Raw genomic sequence first — 20,517 nt, forward strand, 5'->3', positions numbered from 1 at the left:
TAATCCTAGCACTTTGGAAACGGAGAACCGGCCAGCAGCTGGTCAGGCGGACATTCTCAGAGGCTGCATGTAGGGTCTGGACCTGCGGCTAGGTAGCCTCAATTTGAGGCGCTCCAACAGCTCGGGGTGGAAATACCAAACGCTGCCATTCGTCAAACTTTCAGAGATCAAACATCCACTGAACCTTGTACTCGGGCAATGATGAAAAGTCTGACAGGGAACAAAATGAACAATTGAACCCTTGGTTGATTTGGAAAAGGTTTTCCAGCTACGAGGTTTCTTTTTGTCTAAGTTGAGAGTTAGACTTACGCATTCCAGGCGGTTTGTAAGAGTTGACTAACTTCGGCATATATAAAATAGCCGGTCGCTTCAGTCTTAGCGTCCTGAAGACCTCGCTTAACGTTCATTTATTTCCTCCTCCAAGAGACACGCGCAGAGAATACCACAGAGAGCAGTTGACAGGCAACCTGAGAAGCGAGTCGCAGAGACCCGATCAGGGGAGACTCTAGCCACACTCCCGCTGGCTCCGGCCAAGCAACTTATCGGCTTGTGCACAAATAAGGTTATTGACGCTTCCTAAAACAAGGATCACTGTCTTTTCCGACGACGCCAAGGAAATACTCGCTCACATCCGACCATTTTGGTTCCCCATGCAAACCCGATTTCACGAGCCCAAGTAGCGGATTGAGCCTGAGAAGGTAGTCATAAGGATCTCTTCAACAATTGGAGCACCGTATGTTCTTTTTCAAAATTGGAGTTCTTGGTAATGAATCGAGCAAAGCACCCAATTAAAGCTTCTTGTCATTGCAAGTGTATATGCCAAGAGGTCCACTTTTAAAGAGAACACGGCCACCACCCATTCACGCTTCACGAACTGCCACAGCACCACCACAGGTGGATTGAGCCGCTGTGCTAATCCTGTAATATTGCAAAAATCTAAAGCTAGGGAGGAGACTAAGCTCTCCCCTTCCCCGGACGTCGCGTTTGCTAATACTTGCATGCGGGCACGAACCACCCCTCACCTCTCTTGCCCACCACAGTAAGCACTTGCACTAGCTAAGTCAATACCAACATATGGCGATCGTGAATGGGTCGTGGACCTCAGTCTGCTGACAGCATTGGCAGACTTGCCCTTTCTGAAAACTTTGGTGACTTTTGCGAAGACTTTTGCTAGCTGAAGAACCCCTCGAACGAAGTATTAGTGATGGAGCAAAACAGTGCTTTTGCGTTCTTGGTTCCGGTTGGTTAACATTGAACACCAAGAAAGCCATCAAAAGCGTAGTCTTGGGGCGCCAGGAGATCCTTGATGACGTCCCGATCCCTTCTGCCAAAGGCCATACTGGATTTGTCCTAGTCACAACGAAATATGCAGTTATCAATCCTTATGACTAATGCTGTACAGGCTACGACTTTATGTTCCAAGAGAACGCCACTCTCGGTAGCGAGTACTGCGGCGAGATAGTTTATGTCGCTGAGGAAGGCTGCGAACGCTTCAGGGTCGGCGGCTGGATTGCGGGGTGTGTCTTTGCGGGTAATATGGGAGTTCTACCCAACTCGAGGTGTCTTGCAGAGTATGCGCTTGTGAAAGGAGACGCACAACTCAGCCCCGAGGCATTGGGGCCGAGTGTGTCAGAGGAACCAGCTGCTGGGCTGGGCGTTGCAATTTCTACCGCATTTCTTTTGGCTTGTACCATTGCCTCAAGCTTTCATGGCCGGACAAGGAAGTGTCCGGACCGCAGAACACGATTCTCTTGCACGGCGGCGTGACAAATACGGGGATGATTGCCGTGCAATTAGCGAAGCTGCCCGGATGCAAGGTGCTTGCGACCTGCTCACCAAAGAATTTCGACCCGGTCCGTAATCGAGGTGCAGATTACGTCTTCGGCTACCATTACGAAGGCTCATGCGTTCAAGGGATACAGGACCATGTGAGAAGTGGCCTGAAACTTATCTTGGATTGTGTCGGAGCTGCCGAACCTCCCAGATTCTGCGGCGATGTTATTAGCAATGGCGGAACATGTGCCTCAGTCGCTCCGTGGGGTTTACCACAGAAGGACAAAGATGTTGCTTTTCATTTATCCAAGGACAGAAAGTTCGTGGCGAGCCTTTCACATCCACGGGCAACGTGACGCCCCCGGACCTCGATTTGTTTGAGGCGTGGAAGAAATTCATTCCTCTATTCGAAAAGCTCATGAGGGATGGTAAAATACAATTATCACCTACTAGAGTAGTTGGTGGACTTGACACTGTAGGCGATACGTTGGACTTGCTGAGGAAATGGGACAACCATGCGACGAAGCTCCTATGTACTACATGACCTCAAGTCAATTTCTTGTGATACTTCATGTCAATTGATCTGCATGATAGTATTCATAGTTACCAATGACTACCCCTGATCCATACCCATGCCACCGCAGACTCTTGCCTCTGTCCCGCTACCCGATATTCATTACTATGGTCACTTATGAGAACCGCCCCAAGATGAAACCGTGTGCTGCAGAACTGAGCTGCTTCCCAAAGATGACGATGAGCTTTCACAGTTCGACGTTGAGGTTGAAGTTGAAACCGAAGTTGAATATGAGCTTTGATAGCATGACGTTGACGTCGAAGTCGTAGTGTGCGAAGCTAAAGTAGAAGTAAGTGAGGCTGAAATTGACGAGGAGCTTCGGCAAATTGACGTCGAGGTTGATGTTGAAGCCGAAGATGAGCTTTGACAGTTCGACGTCGAGGTTGAAGTTGAAGCCGAAGATGAGCTTTGACAGTTCGACGTCGAGGTTGAAGTTGAAGACGAGCTTTGGCAGTTCGATGCCGAGGTTGAAGTTGAAGATGAGCTTTGGCAGTTCGAAGTCAAAGTCAGAGTCGCAGTCAAAGTCGAAGTGAGCGAGGTTGGGTACACCAAAGTGTAAGTCGTGATGATTGTGGAAACATCAACCTACAAGGAAGTCAGCGTTTTGCAGATGGCTATCAAAAAGTGGAATAATTAGCTACCTTCATCTCCGGATCAGGTTGGCGTTGCATAACGACAGCGGCATTGCAAAAGGCAAACGCCAGAATCATAGGTAGAATTCGGATCATATTGTGTGTCTTTTTATCATGTGCTTTTTGATAGGTGTGAGTTCTAGTCTGAGAGTGTCTCATCAGTCAGTAGGAAATACGCCCTCATTTATACTTTTCGGTCTGGTCATTCGCGGTTGGAACTGAATGCTCTCCGCAATTCGCCTTCCCTTGCCTACTTGGATGGCTTCTCTCAGCATCCAAGTTCCGAAATGGTTTGCTCAATCTCTCCCCTGACTTGACTACTACTCTTCCAATTGTGAAAGTCGGCTGTGCCATAGCGAGGCAGGGTATTGATCATTATAGCCACAGCCGACCCCTTACTAAGTGGAGTCGAGCCCGAAGGCTGAATGCTCGCTAGGTTAAGTCTATAAGCGGCATAGCGCTGCACTGGTGATCTAGTTCATTACACCTCTCAGTGCACCTAAGATATGTGGATCAAGAAATGTATAGTAACGTGGACTTCAGATTGAAGCTGGCGTAACCGGGCTCTTCTGGGCAGCAATAGTCCCAGATGCGCTGAAGTGCAGGGTCTATTGGGTACGAAAAGAGCCTTTTTAGAGTCATTATTGAATTTACCGAAGTTGTTTCTCTTATTTGTGGCTTTGCGCTTGTATTGTGAGGCCACAAATGGCCATAAATGGTGGCCATCAGACTCTGCCTAAGTATAGACATGCCTGACAACCGGGTTGGACGGCAAGGGCAAGAGATATGATACACTGTGGCGCTATTGAATCAATCGTCCAACAGAAGCGTAAAGCAGGGAATGCAATAGATGTTGGCTGTGCCACTCGCGGACAGAAATAGCAACACTAAACGCGGCTGTGATAGTTTGTTTGCTTGTTGGTTGGCTGGGCTGCTTCAGGTATTCCGCTATCCCTGTCCCGCTTGAACGACACTTCTTTATGGGTATGGCTTGATCAAAGGCTGGCTCATGACACCGCGACCAACACGTAGTTCAGTCGTCCAACAGAAACAAAGAAAATGCGCCCAACTTGATCCATTATAACCTATGACAAGTAGGAAACTTCACACGTCAACTCGAGTGTGATGCGTTCTACCGCCGAGAGATCTGCATCTGACTCAACATGGATATTCCACGCCCTGAAAGGACTCAGGGGCGACGTCCTATGCTCGCCGCTCAGCGCTCCGTCCATCAGAATCTCCTTCGTTGACCCAATATACTCAAATCCGAAGACAGACTCGGTCGTGACGAAGTTGAGAATTCGAGGTGCGTTTTGTACAGACAAATCCACGGCATCACTTTCGCTGACTCTATCGGGCGCCAGGTCCTTCATCTCCCGCCCAAGAACCACACGTAGACTGATCGGCGTATCCTTATCTGTCTGCGCGCCATCAAGAAAGATGCGGAATCCGGTAGTACGGACTCTGCTGTATTTCGAAAAGACAGGGTTCATTATGTCGAGGGAGAAAGAGACACTTCGGTCCTGCCTCAAGGACTCAACGAAGTCAGAAGAGAGGACCATGGGGTTTGCCTGAGCAGTCAAAGCCCCAGTGGACGTGAAGCGGAATCTGCGAGTCTGGGCGCGGACCCTCCCGCCGACCTGTGCAGCAGCAGCTTGCAAGACTGCCGCATCGGCACGGAAGCTCCCTAGGTCTTTCATAGGGTCCACTGTGATGGGGCGCTTGGAGTCGAGGGCATGCCAAGTGTACGCAGAAAGGTACTGCTGGAAGTCGAGCGTGATCCATATTCGAAGCGTGAGGAGCCGCTCAGCCATGGTCAGCCTTACTAAGCGTAGCGCGGACGTGTTGCCTGAGATCTTGGGTATAGCTTTGCGTAGGCGATCGGTGTGCCGCTGTTGTGTAATGCCCTGTGTCAGGACAGTGAGATAAGCCTCGCCAGTCGAGGCGACGGCGACTTGGGCAGCTAATAGCGCTTTGCCACGGATTACCATCTGTGTGATGGCCAGGAAAAACTCGGCTGCTCCGTTGATATCTTCTTCTTTGATCTGATTCCTGTCAGTTATGAGGCAATGTGCTGCCCGAATCGATCGATCTTACCGAGTCATATAGCTTGTTCATCTCTGCCTGGAAGGCGTCCCAATCCGCCGTTAGGTTAATCGAATCATCTCCCTTCGACGCTTCCGAGTGTTAGACATTTGAGCGTAAGTACTCGGACAATGCTGTCACTCACCTGGCATAGACATGCTCTTTATCGTCTTCTCTGCTGCCTCGTCAATAGCCGACATGCTTGAGGAGAGCTTGATGATAGTTGTCAGCGCTGCCACCAGCTTGTCTACCTTCTCCAAGCCCGGCTTCAGCTTGCTATATATGTTTTTGATGACCTCGATGATCTTGGCCATAGTGCCGATCTGCTTTGCTGCCGCTGCAACTCCTTCTACTGCCTTGCCGACCCCCGCAGCTCCAGCAGCGATGCCTGCTGCACCGGCCGGTGGCGCCACGCATGCTACGGCAATGGAGCCCGCGATGGCCGCGACGGCAAAAAGGCCTTCGCCGACGGCCTTCAGGATGTTCTTTGTTTTCCAACTCTCTATGCCATCCTTGAACGCCGTCTGGCGGTCTTTGAAACTTAACTGCAACGATTGGAAGTGTGATTGAGCTTTCTTCAGTGCCTCCTGCGCGGCATTGAACCTTTGACCGGCAAGGTCGGCGATGAAAGCATACGCCTGCTCTGAGTCGACTGACGCCTCTAAAGCAACCGTCGCGAAGAGCTTCACATTTTCAGAGTTAGCGTCCAGGCTCCGAAGATCCCGAAATGCATCGTCGAATGTGGCCGCGGCCAGCAGTCTTGAATCAAGCACCTGCTGGGCAATGGAAAGATCCAGCTTCGGAACAGACGGGGCGATCAACCTCCCTTCGCCGACCACTACCACATGTGAGCATTTAAGCTATGGGTATTACGCCAGGGTCACCAACCTTTGTAAGCCACCAACGCACTGGCGCGAGCGTAATATTCGAGGCCTTTGGCTATACCATCGCAGATCTGCAGCACGAAACGCGCAAGTTCATACGCAGCAGTTGGGTCCCGTTCCTGCAGGACAGAAGCCAGCAAAAGCTGGTAATCTAGAAGGCGTCTCAGGTTGCTGTAATAAATCAGCTCCAGTTCTCTTCACTTCTGGACTCCGGCTTCACATACTCGTTGTAAACGTCATGGCCAATACTCGCAAGTTGGCCATCATCTTTGATGAGGTCGACCAATGACGGGGCGTTGAAATGTACAGCAAGTGAGTCTGGGATAGACTGTACTGATGCAGTTCCATCAGCACTCGCCTGTATTGCCCAACACCGGTGCGAGGTCGGCATCGTAGCCGGGTCTACCGAGACGACTACCGAGGGCTTCTGCGCAATCAAGAACTCGAAAGTGATCGGAGCAGCCACAGTACCGCAATGTAGCATAATCAGCATATCATCCGTGATCTGAATCTTGACGCGGCTGCCAGCCAGCGCTATGCGCGTGACAAAGGTCATAAGCGCACATGTTTTCGGCGGCTGAATTACCGTCAGACACGAGAGACGGTCTGCGTAAAACTCAAGCTCAACGAGCTCGGCTTTGGGGTTAGATTTGGTGATCTTTGCAATAGCGGAGCCGATCTCAAGATCGGCTGCTCTGGCATGGCCAACGGCTCCGACGACATCGTAGTTCTCATAGAACACTGGTTCGTCCGTATAAGCCTTGATGCGATCGTTCAACGACTCGTATGTCTGCGGGGAGAGGAATCTGGGAGTAGTCATTGTGAGCAGTGAGTCAGCACAGAAATGTGCTGTTCATATCACAACGGAATGGAACAGTCCCGGGGGGCTGTCTTTCAGATGGCAACAACGTTGTATTAAGTTTTCTCAACATAGCTCTCATAACCGCTCAGCTGGGAGTTCTGACTGCTACAATTGTCCAGGATTTGGAACACTGTACGCTCATGTCCACTCAGGAAGTTTAACAAGTCGTGTGAGGTTTCTCACAATCTAGACCTGGCTGAACATCAAGGCCTAGATTGTCGCCCTAACCCGGTTGAGAGCCAATAGTGCAGCTGAAGGCCCAATGCGGATGACAAGCTAGCCAGACCGGGCCGCGCCGGACAGACCATACTGAAAAAGCACAAATGCATGGGGAGGCTAGCCGTCCCCAATGTGGTCTAGTAATAGGGTTTACCGTACGACGTTGACGCGTAAACGATGGACCACATCCGCTGGTGCTGAAAGCTGAGCGCTTCGTGGGGTCTGGGGGCAGCGAGTGAGAGCCAAGGGCTTGTTAACAACGTATCTGCAGCAAAGATATGCAGGCTGAAAGGTTCTTCAGAATTGGCCGTGACCTAGATCGCTCTTGGCGTCAAACGTCTCGATACGAATATATCTTTTAGCTCCCAACGAGGGATACTATTGCTTTCGTGCAGAATCCAGGTCTCGGCTTCGGGATGATGACTCAATTGGTCTGTCTTTGAAGAGCGGAATGACAAGGATAGTCTGAATGCCCACAGTGTCCATCACCTTGCTTCGGCCCAGACCGTCGCGGAGCTGTGCATGGGGTCAAGTAACAAAGACGACAGCTGAAACACTCGTACTACATTGAGTAGTTGATGGTATGTCTTGCTGTGTCTGGTATATAAACATGATGGTGATGCCCATGCTCTGTTCAAACATCCACTGTTCCACAGCAATCAACTACTGGCTCTTCATTCTGTAGTCTTCGACTAGGCTTTCGTCTTCCCTACTTACAACATGTCTGAGACGTCGACACTTGTGGATTGGAGTCCAACAGACACTCAAGATGAGCAACTGAAGGAGACCATCAACCAGCTTTGGGTAGTCCCAACAGAGAAGGTCATTAAAGAAGTCCCCGTGGTAAATGAGCAGCACGAGGTTGTAGCACAGAAGCCGCAGTTTATTCTAAAAACGCGGGGTTACTATGGTGAGAACGAGCCACTGCCAACCACATTCGAAGTTGGTAAACATGGTGGAGGCTGACACAGTAGAACTGCAGACGTCAAGACATATGTCTATTCAGGAATGCTCTTCCCCAAGACGAACGACGAATTTTCAGAGCTGTACCCGGCCGATAAGATGAAGAAACTCACTGACCTTGATGATGATATATACACTGTAAGTAAACCGTAACCGATACCCCACCTCTTCGAACCGCGGAAATATAACTCACCATGGCAGGAAACGAGAAATACCATGGTAGCCATCCAGAACTCATGCCAGAATTTCAACGACAACGCCATGTCCAAATGGCGTAAGTAGCCAATATGGGATCCTTGTTCTGAACCTGAGCACTGACAACCCACAGTATTGGTCACCAACCAGACGATCGAATACTCCCAGTATGCGATTGAGTTGTTGACTGGATTTGGCGAGTCGAGCTTCAAGGCGCAGTTGGAGGTCCTGCTCGATGACAAGTACTCGACGCCCGAGAGCCAGAACGATGCGACGTTTCAAAATACTGCACAGATGGCCAATGAGCTGCTAAAGGAGCTGAGCAAAAACGCTCAGGAGAAAGCCACTGAGGTCGGAAAGCTGATCGGACAGCTTCAGGCGGTAAGCATCACCTACTTCGGTCAAATTGTCGATCGATCAGAGTCCTGATGAAGGAAACAGTTCCTCGGTGAGACGACCGCCAACAAGGCCAGGATCGATTTCCTGCGCAAACAGTACTATAATGGCCCCGTGACGGTGGGACGGACCAATATGCCAAAGATGGGCAAAGATGGCAAGCCTCAAGAGCCCTACGCCAAGTGGCTCCAGTCCGAGCTCGAGGCTCTCCGAGAGGAGATCCGCAAGGCATTCAATGACTACAACAAGACCTTTGAGGACTGGGTAAGACAGACACCTTCGCCTAGGTCTTTGTAGAGCTTCCTCTAGGACCGAGTAGCTAACTCACGAAACAGAAACACTACACCACCGTCGCTGTGACAGCCGTGACTTACATCTGGATTCCGGTCGCGGGCTTCATCGCGGGCAGTGTCGTCATGGGTGTCTACGCCGACCGAGCACGCAAGGCGCACAACCTGTACGAGGAGCAGAAGAAGTACGCATTCGACAAGGCGGGCGAGGAGGCGCCGCTGGTCAAGCTGCTGGAGGACATCTCGATGCTGACGTCGCAGCACGAGGACATGGCGACCAAGATGCAGTCGGCCATCGACGCGCTGGGCGAGATCAAGCTGCTGTTCCTGGACCAGTCGCGCAACTTTGGGCTGGCGGCCTCGATGATGGGGCTCGCCGAGGGCAAGCTGCGGTCGTCGCTGTTCCTGCGCAAGAAGTTCCTGCAGACGGCCGTGGACAAGGCCGTGGTCAACTGGCAGCAGGTCGCGGACCTGGCTAAGGAGTTCCTGGCGACGGCTGATGTCAACACCGTGGGCATTACCAAGGACGTAACGCCCCCGAAGGCCGAGTAGATGCATCAAGGAGGAATACCATCGGGAAGGTGGTGTCCAACGAATGGCATTGACTGTTCCAAATAGTAATATGTAATTGTGTATATGTGAGACATGGTTTCAAATATCTGGTAGCTCCCAGCTTTCTGGGTATAATAAATGCATCAATCACATCAGCATGTGGGTTGAAACCGTTTAAAACTTGGGCAAGCGCCGCTAGTTCATGAAGATAATTGTAGCACTTCCACACACGTATAAATCGGCTGGAACATATAACAAGGCAGTATTTATGAAAGTACCAGAGAGTGCAGCTACCACGATCGTGTCACATGTATTCCGTAGGTTGCTGTAGAAAACCAGTGCAGAATGTCGGCCCTTGCTTGCTTGGATAGTCAGTCCACTCGGTGAGGCGCCGAGAGCACCCCACCTTCACCGACGGGGAGAAGCTCTGACCGCCTGGCCCTTAGCCTTGTCTTGCCTTGCCCCTCTATCTGCATAACAATTTTAGGTGCCGCCGCTTTGCTTGAGCTCCAGCGCAGAGACGAATTCCGTGTTTGCAGCCCGCATCGTCGCTACCCAGGCTCAGACAACCCTGGTTTATTTACGAGCACCTGCGATGAGGTGAATGACGCAGTGATACTTGCTCACCATGTCTGCGCAAGGGAAGGAAGCTGCACCCAGGTACGTGTGCGCGTGCACAGCGAGGGGCTTCTTGTGCCCCGAGACAGGGGCTGGGCAGACAGTAACTGACATGCCGTCTTCGGTCTACCTGCAGCAGCGGCAAAGAAGCCGGAGCCACGAACCCCCGAGGAATCCCATATGCGCCGTTTGTCGACAATGTGGAGGACTACGTCACGTCGCGCGAGGAGGTCGAGGGCACGCTGCGCAAGTTCCAGGAGATGATCTCGAAATACCAGTTCATGGAGCTGAACCTGCAACGGCGGGTCGCGGGTCTGGACGACAAGATGCCCGACATCAAGAAGACGCTCGAGACCGTGCGGTTCCTGAAGACTAGGACGGTATGTGGGAGCTGGGCCATGGGCGTTCGTCATGAAGAACAAAACGCAGGACTGACGGGATCATGTTGCAGGAGGAATCCGACCCCATTGAGACAACATTCGAGCTCAACGAGACGCTCTACGCCAAGGCATCGGTCCCTCCAACCGACGAAGTTTACTTGTGGCTCGGAGTATGTGCAGATGCTGCTTTGGGCTGCAGAAATCAGATGACTAAAGGACATCACAGGCAAACGTTATGTTATCATACCCGATCGATGAGGCAGAGACTCTGCTCGAGACCAAGCTGTCGGCCGCGAAGCAAAGCTGGGCGAACTGCCAGGAGGATTTGGATTTCCTGCGAGAACAGATCACGGTATGCGGCCCCTTGTGTGCTAAGCAGCAGGCACGCAGAGTTTGCTAACATCCGACAGACAATGGAGGTCGCCATCGCAAGAGTGTATAACTGGGACGTTGTCCAGAAGCGGAAAGAGAAGGCAGACGAGGAGAGCAAAGGGAAAGACAGCGGCAAGAGCCAGCCGGGCTGAGAATCCCGGAGATTGTGTGAGGCAGATGATGGCAATCTTGTAGGTTCGTATAGAGACATTGAATGATACCCACTATCCCGTGGAGGAGTGGAAATTAATGTACCTGAGTGTGGTACGTGCCTCGAGTACCGGCGGTTGGCATCGTTTGGATGATACACAGCACACTGACGTCGAGGTCTTTCGGCTGAAATTGTAATATGCACATTTCAGATAGCCAGCTGCAGAGCTCTCTCTCGCTCGCTGACCTGACAGGACACGTTGGAAAAAGGTGTACTTGGGGAGATGATTACATATTGACCCTGACGTCAGATAGTGCTTGGGGCCACTAGACGAAATTGACTGGTGGTGAGGATTGGCGCCCCGTCTCATACTGGGCCAGAGTATTCTGATGAAAGTACTATCGTGGATTTCTTCGGACATGTCAACCGCCCAACACGTGAACTGTTGACGCCGGTACGATTGTCCAACCCTGTGAGGCAGCGGACAACATGGATCATGCCGACTCTGCAACAACCTGGAATGTGGAATATGAAGAATGTTGACTCGACCCAGGATAAAGACGGAGAACTGGGGGATGGCGGGGTCCCGCTGGAGTCTAGACTGGATCTCGACCGGGACCCCTGCGTTACGTAAACCCGATAATTTGGCGCGCACAGAGCAGCACTGATAGCCTCTGAGGCCACCGACGGGCCCCCAGGCCGCCCCCCTAACCGCCCTGAGCCCACGGGGGCGGTCCCTCGTTTTTCTGCTGTAGGGCCTCTGGGCCCCTGTCCCCCGATGACGACGGACTCGCACTCCTGATAAACATTCCGTTGACCGTTGGCCCCCTAGACTAAAATCTAGCGAGCTCGCCAGCTACAAACCAAACAACCTTGGAAATACCCTCTCTCAAGTTGACACCTCCGCAGTCTTGACTCGGCATCACACCAGCGGGCGCACCTGAGAGCATATCCTTACCGGCGCAAGGACAGACTGAGACGTTGACCTCCGTCTTCCCCCAAAGCAGCCCCACCTACACACCGCACCCTCTCAACCCCTACAACCTCATCCTCAACCTCAACCTCAACTCAAACCACCGCCACACTCCCTAGACCGCCATGGCCGCAGCACCAGCAACAGACAAGCCCACCATGGACTTGGATCCCAAGTACGACGACTATGACTTCCCGACCACCGCCCCCGAGGCCGCCAGCGGCCACCCGGGCCACTTGACCGAGCAGCAAGTTGCCCAGGTCCACCAGCTCCGTCTGCTGCTGGAGCAGGAGGGCTTCACGCAACGTCTGGACACTCTGACTCTGGTATGACCCCGTGCTTGCACCGCCGAGGCCATGCGCACCATTCTCCTAACGATGTCCACCAGCTACGTTTCTTGCGCGCACGGAAGTTCGATGTCAACTTGTCCAAGAAGATGTAAGGACCGCCATGCCACCCACCATGGGGTATACTGGACTTGGGTGCACCCCAGCTAAACAATGACCAGGTTCGTCGACTGCGAGAAGTGGCGTGCCGACACCAAGCTCGATGAGACCGTGCCCACCTGGGAGTACCCCGAGAAGGAGGCTCTCTTCAAGTACTACCCTCAGTACTACCACAAGACGGACAAGGTACATTATATTCCCGTGGAAAGGGGTACTGAATGGTTCGTGCATCGCAAGCTAACGGAACAACACAACAGGACGGCCGTCCAGTGTACATTGAGCAGATGGGAGGCATTGACTTGACCTCCATGTACAAGATCACCACCGCCGAGCGCATGTTGACCAACCTCGCTGTCGAGTACGAGCGCCTCGCCGACCCTCGTCTGCCCGCCGCCTCGCGCAAGGCCGGCCAGCTCCTCGAGACCTGCTGCACCATCATGGACCTCAAGGGCGTCGGTATCACCAAGGTCCCCCAAGTCTACTCGTACGTCAAGCAGGCCTCGGCCATGTCGCAGAACTACTACCCCGAGCGCCTCGGCAAGATGTACCTGATCAACGCCCCCTGGGGCTTCGGTGGTGTGTGGAACGCCGTCAAGGGCTGGCTCGACCCCGTCACCGTCGAGAAGATCCACGTTCTCGGCTCCGGATACCAGAAGGAGCTTCTTGCTCAGGTCCCCGCTGAGAACCTCCCCAAGGCCATCGGCGGTACCTGCGAGTGCCCCGGCGGCTGCGCTCTGAGCAACGCCGGCCCGTGGCAGGACGCTGAGTGGGCTCGCCCCGCCAAGTGGGAGAAGGCCGCCAAGCCTGCCGAGACTGTGGTCAACGAGCCTGGCAAGGACACCGCCGTCCCGGAGGGTACTAAGGAGGTCCCCGTGACGGATGCTGCTGAGGGTGCCGCTGCCCCGGCTACCGCTCCTGCCTCGTAAGGCAATGATATAGACCGCGCAGGAAAACGCTGCGAAGAAGACGTAATTTGGTGCAGAGTTTGGTGTTATGGATTGAGTCGATGGAGTACGTATGGAGTTGGCGGCGGTGGCGGGTTGAGAAATACAAGCAAAAGCATCTTGGCGTAGCAATGAGAAGCGCATCTAAGTGGGCGCTGTTTCCCTCGATATACTACACTGGTGGACCTGAAGTTCCTAGAATATATAGTACACTCAACGGTCAATCGCATCTGATTAGACATCCGTCCTGCTTGGATATGTTCCAATCCAGTAACAGCCCGCGTCGGCAATGACTCCTGCATGCTCATCCATGCAGGTTTCCTGGTATCGTCCAAAACGTTAAGGTCGCAAACCCCTTAGAAAACCAAACCAAAAGACCTCAACGCCAACCATGACGCCTCATACAATCCCATGATCCCCCAACCGAGAGACGAAACCAGTAGCGAATCCCCCATGGAAACACCTCACTTCTCCGTCACGACATAGCTCCCCGCCCCCCTGGCCCGCTCCATGCGCGCCACCACGGCCGGCATGTCCTTCTTCATGCGCGCGAGCCCGGCGACGGCCCTGGCATAGCCGCGCTCGACGTCCTCCTGGCGCTCGAGATCGACGATCTTGACGCCGCCGCCGCCGTCGACACCCTCGGCCGCCCGGGCGCCGCGGTCGCGGGCGGCGGCGAGCGCCTCCTCGTCGGCGCGCAGGCCGGAGCGCGCGGCCTCGGCCCACGCGCCCGCCGCGGCGCCGGGCACGCTCTTCTTCAGCGCCGCTATGTCGCGCAGCAGGTCCTCCTCCTCGCGCGTCAGCTCCTCGACCCGCGTGCGCGCCCGCCCGTCGAACGGCGCGTACACGACCTCGGGCTCGAGCGGGTCGCGCGACGAGCCCGCGTAGTCGGGCGAGAGGAGCGACAGGTCGTCCAGCGGCATGCCGTTGACGCTCAGGTTCGGCGAGGCGAGCGTGAAGGTCTTGGTGATGTACTGTTGTGCGCGGGGCGCGGCTGGGGTCAGAACATGCTCTTCGCGTCCCCTTGCGTGTAGGTTTTGGGTGTCTGGGTCTGGGAAATAGAGGGATGGATGAATGGATGGAGAAGGAGGGAACCCGCGTACCTCGTTCACGAGCTCTTCTATTCGCGTCCGCAGCTCATCCTCCCCTTGTGCGCCTTCGACCGGCGGGAACGCCTCGTTGATGTGTTCGGCGGCGGCGCGCCGCACGTTGGCCAGCAGGTAGGTCAGGTCCTCGGGGGACTGGAGCTCGATCTTGCGCTGGTGCGCCGACACGGCTGTGTCCATGGTCCGATTCCGTATCCGCCGCGATGGATTGGGACGGTGTTTCAAGACTCCGTGTGGCTTCTAGGCGCGCCTTTGACTTCGCTGCGAGGTGATTGTCCTGATGTTTACTTCTGGTCGTGTCTTATCGCTTATCGGTTGCCAACCAACTATGCGGGCTGCGGGGTCCCAGGATTCTGTAGCGCCAGGGGTCTCCGGCAGGGATCTATGATGCTGGGCTGCAGCTTTCTGTAGCACTTGTCAGGCTTGTCTTGTAAACTACATACCTAGGTACTACCACACTTACATGTTGCCCTCCCTCGATACCTGTCTTTGATTCAAGCATGATCGGTGTTTAATTATCGCGATGTCAACCGTAGGACTTCACTACCACATCCAAGCACGGATGAGACAACCCCATCGGTGGGAGACCTGCAATTTGGTCAAATCCCTGGTTCTTCCCTTTAACTATGTAGATATTGCAAGAAGTGTGAATCCATCACTGCTATTTCTTGGTCAACACATTGGGTTCTCACGGCCACCATCCAATCATTACAGTCAAGCATTACTTCGTGATGGATAGTAGGAGCTAACTCGATCAGGAGTATGTAGACGAACCGGATTATTCATGTCCTAGCAGGCTGCCTATGTATTTGGTTCATTCTGTACAAGCCGGGGTGCTGTGCAATAGCAGGACCCGATATTACAATGGGCTCCTAACCTAAAGTCTCAACCTGGAAGGCAGCATCAACTACTCTTCGTAAGACTAAACGCCTGCCCGCTCAGAAGGCGGGAACAATGCCCCATCCACTCATGTAACATGTCCTCTCGGTTGTTCAGGAGACCTGCCAATTTCCAGCCAATATCTCACTCGTCCTCAACACTGCCATGGCCACTGGGCTCCGGCTTGACATCCTCCAGCTTTAGGCCACGCAGCTCTTGATAAAGATCATTCAGGGATCGAAACTTGCGGAATGGGCCAGCAGGATTGATCAGGCCATCGCCGTCATGGACCTTCCTAGCGATGTCGATCGCATAACCATACTCGCCAGTCCTGACAAGGTTTGGTGTGACTGCCGGCTTTGGTTCACCGGTGATGCCCTGTTCCTGCTCTATCTCATTGGCGCTCTTGACGTCGTTGAAGTTTCCAGAGATATCAGTTGTCTCCTCGTGCATGTCAAAGCAAGGAAGACCTGCCTTAGCATAGTCTGACGCCGTGATGGGACATGGAGGTGGTGCGCGGCTTGTAACACGATGAAAGCCTTGACTGTTAAGTATGTGGACTGGGATGGCCATAGTTGCATCTCGATCCCACTGGTCAGGGCCCAAGGTGTCCTTGCAGATGACCTGCTTGGTTTCTCCACCAGATATGTGTCCCATTTGGTTGGCTTCTTGCATAAGGGTGCGGTCGCCGAGCGATCGGGGTATCAATTGAAGTATTGAATCCTGGAGTTTGTCAGCGCGCCTGGAACAATGAACAGAGCATCATACCACGCAGCCTTACAAAACCATCTACATTGTAGTCAGCCAGAGTGCGGTCTATAACATTCGTCAGCACCTACTACGCGAGATCGTTCTTGGCACGCCTACCTCGCTGCATATATCTTCCGCCGTAAATCAGGCTCTGGTGGCTGATAGGGAGCTTTTGAAGCACATATATAGCATTCATGATCTGGAGGACCGAGTCATTAGGAGAGCATGGAATGGTCATCCTGTTCCCTGTAAGACAGTTGATGAAGACCTTGAAATCTCCAAAGGGCGTCGGCATCTTGATCGGAGTCACCTCTATCTGTAGCCCGCCCCCGGCGTCATGGCCTGTAAGCTGGGTTTCAACACTATAATCAGTGCCTATGGGCATCGTGACGAGCTGCTTTACCACTGCGGGCGAGGTAGCAAACCTATCAAGCCAAAGCTGTTTCGCAGCAACAACGTAGTCTTGGATATTCTGACCACCGAGATGAAGCTTCAAGCGGCGAACTATCGTGTCCAAGTCCTCGGCTCGGTGTTCTCCGGAAACAACGTTCACGCCACCAGCGTAGACTTTGATCATGAATGGCATGTTTGCAGTGAACGACATCCACATAGCCTCTTTCTCTGAGATTCCATCCATTCATTCATCAGCTAGTAATTTTTTTTTTTTGGTGCACTGAATGGACTTACGGTGCATTGGCAGAAGAGCACCTCCTTTGGAGAATTCATCGGGGAGCGTATTTGGATAATCGCGGGCCTTGTAGAGGGGAAAAGTACCCAGATCAGGTGGGGGTTGAGTGGTGTATTCGTTGTCCCGCACGCGAATGGTACGGTGAAACTTGATTTTGAGACCGAAGAAATCAATTGTGTCATCGTCGAGTTTATAGGCCGCCAATTTGGGAGCAGTCCACCTGGAGTTGGCAGCGAGCGGACTGAGCACACGGATGGAATCCCGCCAGAAGCTGCAGATGTACTTGTCGGTGATCGCATCCATCTTGGTCTGTATGATCGTGAGAGAGTTGAATCTTCTTCCACGTAGCGAACATGTGGAATGTTGTAATCGGTTCGGACTGGAAATCAACAGGAAATGTGCATGCTTTTATACTCCAGTCAAATTACGATGCCTCGTCTAGCAGAAACATAATGCCTTGTTTCAATAATGTCTCGACTCTCGATGAGACAGACATTCTTGGTAACCTGGGGTGCCGGATCTCTTTGGCAACGCATGGAACAAACCAGGCATCTAATACCCCAAAGCAGGCAAATTTCATAGCGTCTCTCACTGAATCGGGGCCATGGTCGCATAAATGCTCCCAAAACAGTAATACACAGCAGATTTCATTTGTCATGCTCTGCAACAACTTGGCACCTAGTTGCAACCTGTTTGTTGCGAAGTGCCCCCAGTCTCCAGGATTTCAATGAACTGGTTCGATGGTACCTGTCTATTGTAAATCCCCCTGGCTTTCTGAGTTCACACTAGCACTCTCATATGCTATAAACACCCAATTACCGGTAACAACGGAAAATCTGTCCCTCATGAATGGGACTGGTTAGGCACTTCGGAACTCCCGGTGCAGCCGCGCCGGTACGTTATCGACGGGCGACTTAATGATCATTAAATACGTAGAAGGCATTCTTACCAAAGGCAATGACTTAGGAAGTATTTTGATTGAGAGCGGATTCCAGAGGTCAGCTGGGTCTGCGCTAAATACATCATCGGCCTTGTCAGCGATGCAGAATCGAGGTCTAGCCCACTCCACCATAGAAATGCCAATGATATCATTTCTCATTTCCTTGCTCTTTGGGCATCATGTTCTTTGGGCATCATTCTAAAGCAGCCTCAACCCTAAGACGCATGTGCTTTATGCTTAAATAAGCAGACCAGAGATCACATCTTATGAAACTCGGAAGCTTGGCTGAATACATCATAGCGACCACATGCGCCTGTGCAATCTACCAAGGAAGACAGGTACTTCCCAACCAGTAACCACTCGACTAAATTAGTGATTTAATCATACGCAATGTTCTGCCGAGATGGATGATCCCGGCTCTTCCAACCTTGGGCACTGCCGTTTAGACATACAGCCACCGGTCCGCCTTTTGATTAAGTGATAACCTCAAACTCACCAACGGTGTACTCCTGAGTACGCACTTACGTGGGCTTTGCAAGGCGCGAAATAGTCGCATCTGCAATACATCATTTCCTTGTCACATAATTGAGTCAAAGAGCCAACTTGGTAGATGACGAGAGCACGGACCGCCAGGTGTCTGACAGACTTGGGGCCTTTCATGGTATACCTACCCCTGTCGGTCGCGCTTGGAGCGGAAACTTGATATCCAGCTTAGGCGATCCATGTGCGCGAGACAATGGGGATTGGTGACATGACAGGATCCATGTCGCCGATCTCTGACAGTCGCGCATTGTGGAAATCAACAACGATACTCGCTTGCTCCTACCAGTGCACGAAGCCAATCATTCACTCTCCGACTCCGCCACCTACTCTGTCATTCACATGGATAGAAAGCCCCCTCGCATGAATCCGAACTTATCGTTGACGCGAGCGGGACTCGCTCCCAGAATAGGCATTCTAACTCTCCTTACCCAACACCACAGTATGGAGTCCAGCTGGAGGAAAACACGACAGGGGCCCTAGCCGCGTATGGCTACTATGCTTTCGGCGCTCGGCAAGCCACCTCTTGGCTTAATCGGCCTATCGCAAGCCCCACACGCCGGACCAGATGCCGAAAGCGTTCAACGAAATGCGAGGGCGCCGGACCGAGCGCAATGGCTTTGAGAGAGAATCGTTGGTCTAACGGCCAGTGGTGTGCCAGAGATGCATCAGTAGCGCAAGACCTACTCTTGTGGGGTAGGTAGTATTGTGCGTAGATAATGTGCCCAAACCCCCGGCAGCCCGGGTGTTGGTTGTCTATGATCATTCTTTGCCTGGTCACACTGAGTCGCCTTTCCTCTGAATGGAGACTACATGGCGATAACGAAAGATCATAAGCCCGACGATACATCGACGAGAAAGACTGTATGATGAGCTTGGAGGAGAATGGGGCTCCGATTCTGAAAGTGGTCGACGTCGTATTTGTGTCCCTAGCCATTGTTTCAACTCTTTTGCGATGCTATACACGTCTGGCCGTTGTCCGCGCCTTTGGGGCGGATGACTGGCTCATGATGCCAGCAGTGGTAAAAATGCCACAAATATCGACTGCAGAAAATTTGAGCTAATTGGTTGCTTTCTAGGCTATGTACTTTCTCTACGTCGTATGTGGTATAATAAGTGTTAACCACGGGGGCGGACGCCATCAAGATACGTTGTCTGAGCACGATCTGTCAATAACACTGAAGGTGACCATCCATACATCATAATACAAGCAAGCTCGTATGGATTGTATATGCTCACATTCGACCAGTATTGGTGGCTATGCTACATTTGGTACGATTTCGCAATGGTTTTCACTCGGTTATCAATCGGCATCTTCTTTTTGCGCCTTACGGTAAAGCGAGTCCACCTCTGGGTCATCTACCTCGTTATGAGCACCACGGTTGCCTTCGGCTTCATTTTCTTCGGTGCCGCTCTGGCGCAATGCACCCCTGTGACATTCTTCTGGAACAAGAACCAGGATGGCTGGTGCATAAATACAAAGGTCATTGTCGCTCTCATGTACCTGTACAGCTCGTCATCTCTTTTCTCCGATGCGACTTACGCCATATTCCCGATATTCCTTATGAAAGGGCTACAGATGGACCGACGAACAAAGTACGCATTGATCCCAATTATGGGATTGGGCTGGGTGTTAGTGTTCTCTTCCATGACAAACACTCTATAATACATGGCTAACTTGCATTCATAGAGCTAGTATCGCGGTCGCAATTCGCTATGGCTTCCTGACTGCTCTCATGTCTCCCGACTTCACTTACGACGCCTTGATCATCGCAATTTTGTCTTCCATTGAACAGGGGCTCGCGATTACGGCTGGAAATCTTGCAACGTTGTGGCCGCTTTTCCGGCTGGTCGCTTGCAGATTCGGGCTCTGGGACACTACAATAAGGCGCGAAGATTTCGCCCCTCCCACAATCGGCGCCATCGACAAGGCAAAAGGACGCGAAGCTGTGCGCTCAGCCTCTGTCGGGTTGACAATTTTCACGGGAAGGGGTGATGAAGAGCGTGAAATGGCCGAGGGTGAAGGCGCTATCGAATTCAAGTCGGAGAGAAGGGAAACGATGACGCACCCTGCAGACAACAATAGTAAAAGAAACAACGTTTGGGACATATCACGAGAAGTTCGGAACGAAAGTGAGGAAAGACTTTGCACTCAGCCGTCAAGCGAGACGTTGGGCGAGCTTGATTTAAGGGCTGTGCCAGTGTGCTTTTTGGCTCGAAAGGGGTTACATAGTCACACCAGAATATAGACGAATATATACAATCGCAGATACAACTATCACTATGAAGTGTTAGTGTATATCAT

General features: G+C 52.4%; 7 protein-coding genes across 7 annotated transcripts; 4 read left to right on the forward strand and 3 right to left on the reverse strand.

Annotated features, from left to right (window-relative positions):
• Window positions 1-4,064: 4,064 nt before the first annotated feature.
• JN550_000675 (uncharacterized protein) lies at window positions 4,065-6,768 on the reverse strand (the record flags this gene model as incomplete). The annotated part of the gene is made up of 5 exons (XM_049318528.1): window positions 4,065-5,024; window positions 5,077-5,156; window positions 5,210-5,902; window positions 5,953-6,119; window positions 6,173-6,768. 5 exons carry the CDS (start codon window positions 6,766-6,768, stop codon window positions 4,065-4,067), a joined length of 2,496 nt encoding a protein of 831 aa, XP_049177964.1.
• A 981-nt stretch (window positions 6,769-7,749) lies between these two features.
• JN550_000676 (uncharacterized protein) lies at window positions 7,750-9,425 on the forward strand (the record flags this gene model as incomplete). Its single annotated transcript, XM_049318540.1, has 6 exons — window positions 7,750-7,975; window positions 8,036-8,130; window positions 8,194-8,266; window positions 8,321-8,568; window positions 8,629-8,847; window positions 8,919-9,425. 6 exons carry the CDS (start codon window positions 7,750-7,752, stop codon window positions 9,423-9,425), a joined length of 1,368 nt encoding a protein of 455 aa, XP_049177965.1.
• A 628-nt stretch (window positions 9,426-10,053) lies between these two features.
• Window positions 10,054-10,947, forward strand: JN550_000677 (uncharacterized protein; the record flags this gene model as incomplete). Its single annotated transcript, XM_049318551.1, has 5 exons — window positions 10,054-10,085; window positions 10,180-10,423; window positions 10,495-10,593; window positions 10,650-10,775; window positions 10,834-10,947. 5 exons carry the CDS (start codon window positions 10,054-10,056, stop codon window positions 10,945-10,947), a joined length of 615 nt encoding a protein of 204 aa, XP_049177966.1.
• A 1,097-nt stretch (window positions 10,948-12,044) lies between these two features.
• Window positions 12,045-13,291, forward strand: JN550_000678 (uncharacterized protein; the record flags this gene model as incomplete). Its single annotated transcript, XM_049318562.1, has 4 exons — window positions 12,045-12,245; window positions 12,308-12,357; window positions 12,428-12,551; window positions 12,623-13,291. The coding sequence occupies 4 exons, from the start codon at window positions 12,045-12,047 to the stop codon at window positions 13,289-13,291; spliced, it is 1,044 nt and encodes a 347-aa protein (XP_049177967.1).
• A 482-nt stretch (window positions 13,292-13,773) lies between these two features.
• Window positions 13,774-14,595, reverse strand: JN550_000679 (uncharacterized protein; the record flags this gene model as incomplete). Its single annotated transcript, XM_049318573.1, has 1 exon — window positions 13,774-14,595. One exon carries the CDS (start codon window positions 14,593-14,595, stop codon window positions 13,774-13,776), a length of 822 nt encoding a protein of 273 aa, XP_049177968.1.
• Window positions 14,596-15,438: 843 nt separating this feature from the next.
• On the reverse strand, window positions 15,439-17,035 carry JN550_000680 (uncharacterized protein; the record flags this gene model as incomplete). Its single annotated transcript, XM_049318584.1, has 4 exons — window positions 15,439-16,017; window positions 16,076-16,110; window positions 16,162-16,665; window positions 16,732-17,035. 4 exons carry the CDS (start codon window positions 17,033-17,035, stop codon window positions 15,439-15,441), a joined length of 1,422 nt encoding a protein of 473 aa, XP_049177969.1.
• A 2,046-nt stretch (window positions 17,036-19,081) lies between these two features.
• JN550_000681 (uncharacterized protein) lies at window positions 19,082-20,461 on the forward strand (the record flags this gene model as incomplete). Its single annotated transcript, XM_049318595.1, has 4 exons — window positions 19,082-19,234; window positions 19,292-19,312; window positions 19,462-19,844; window positions 19,903-20,461. 4 exons carry the CDS (start codon window positions 19,082-19,084, stop codon window positions 20,459-20,461), a joined length of 1,116 nt encoding a protein of 371 aa, XP_049177970.1.
• Window positions 20,462-20,517: the final 56 nt, after the last annotated feature.

The sequence above is a fragment of the Neoarthrinium moseri genome (assembly GCF_022829205.1).
Source record: "Neoarthrinium moseri strain CBS 164.80 chromosome Unknown scaffold1_Wmoseri_CBS_16480, whole genome shotgun sequence".
Lineage (NCBI taxonomy): Eukaryota > Fungi > Ascomycota > Sordariomycetes > Amphisphaeriales > Apiosporaceae > Neoarthrinium > Neoarthrinium moseri.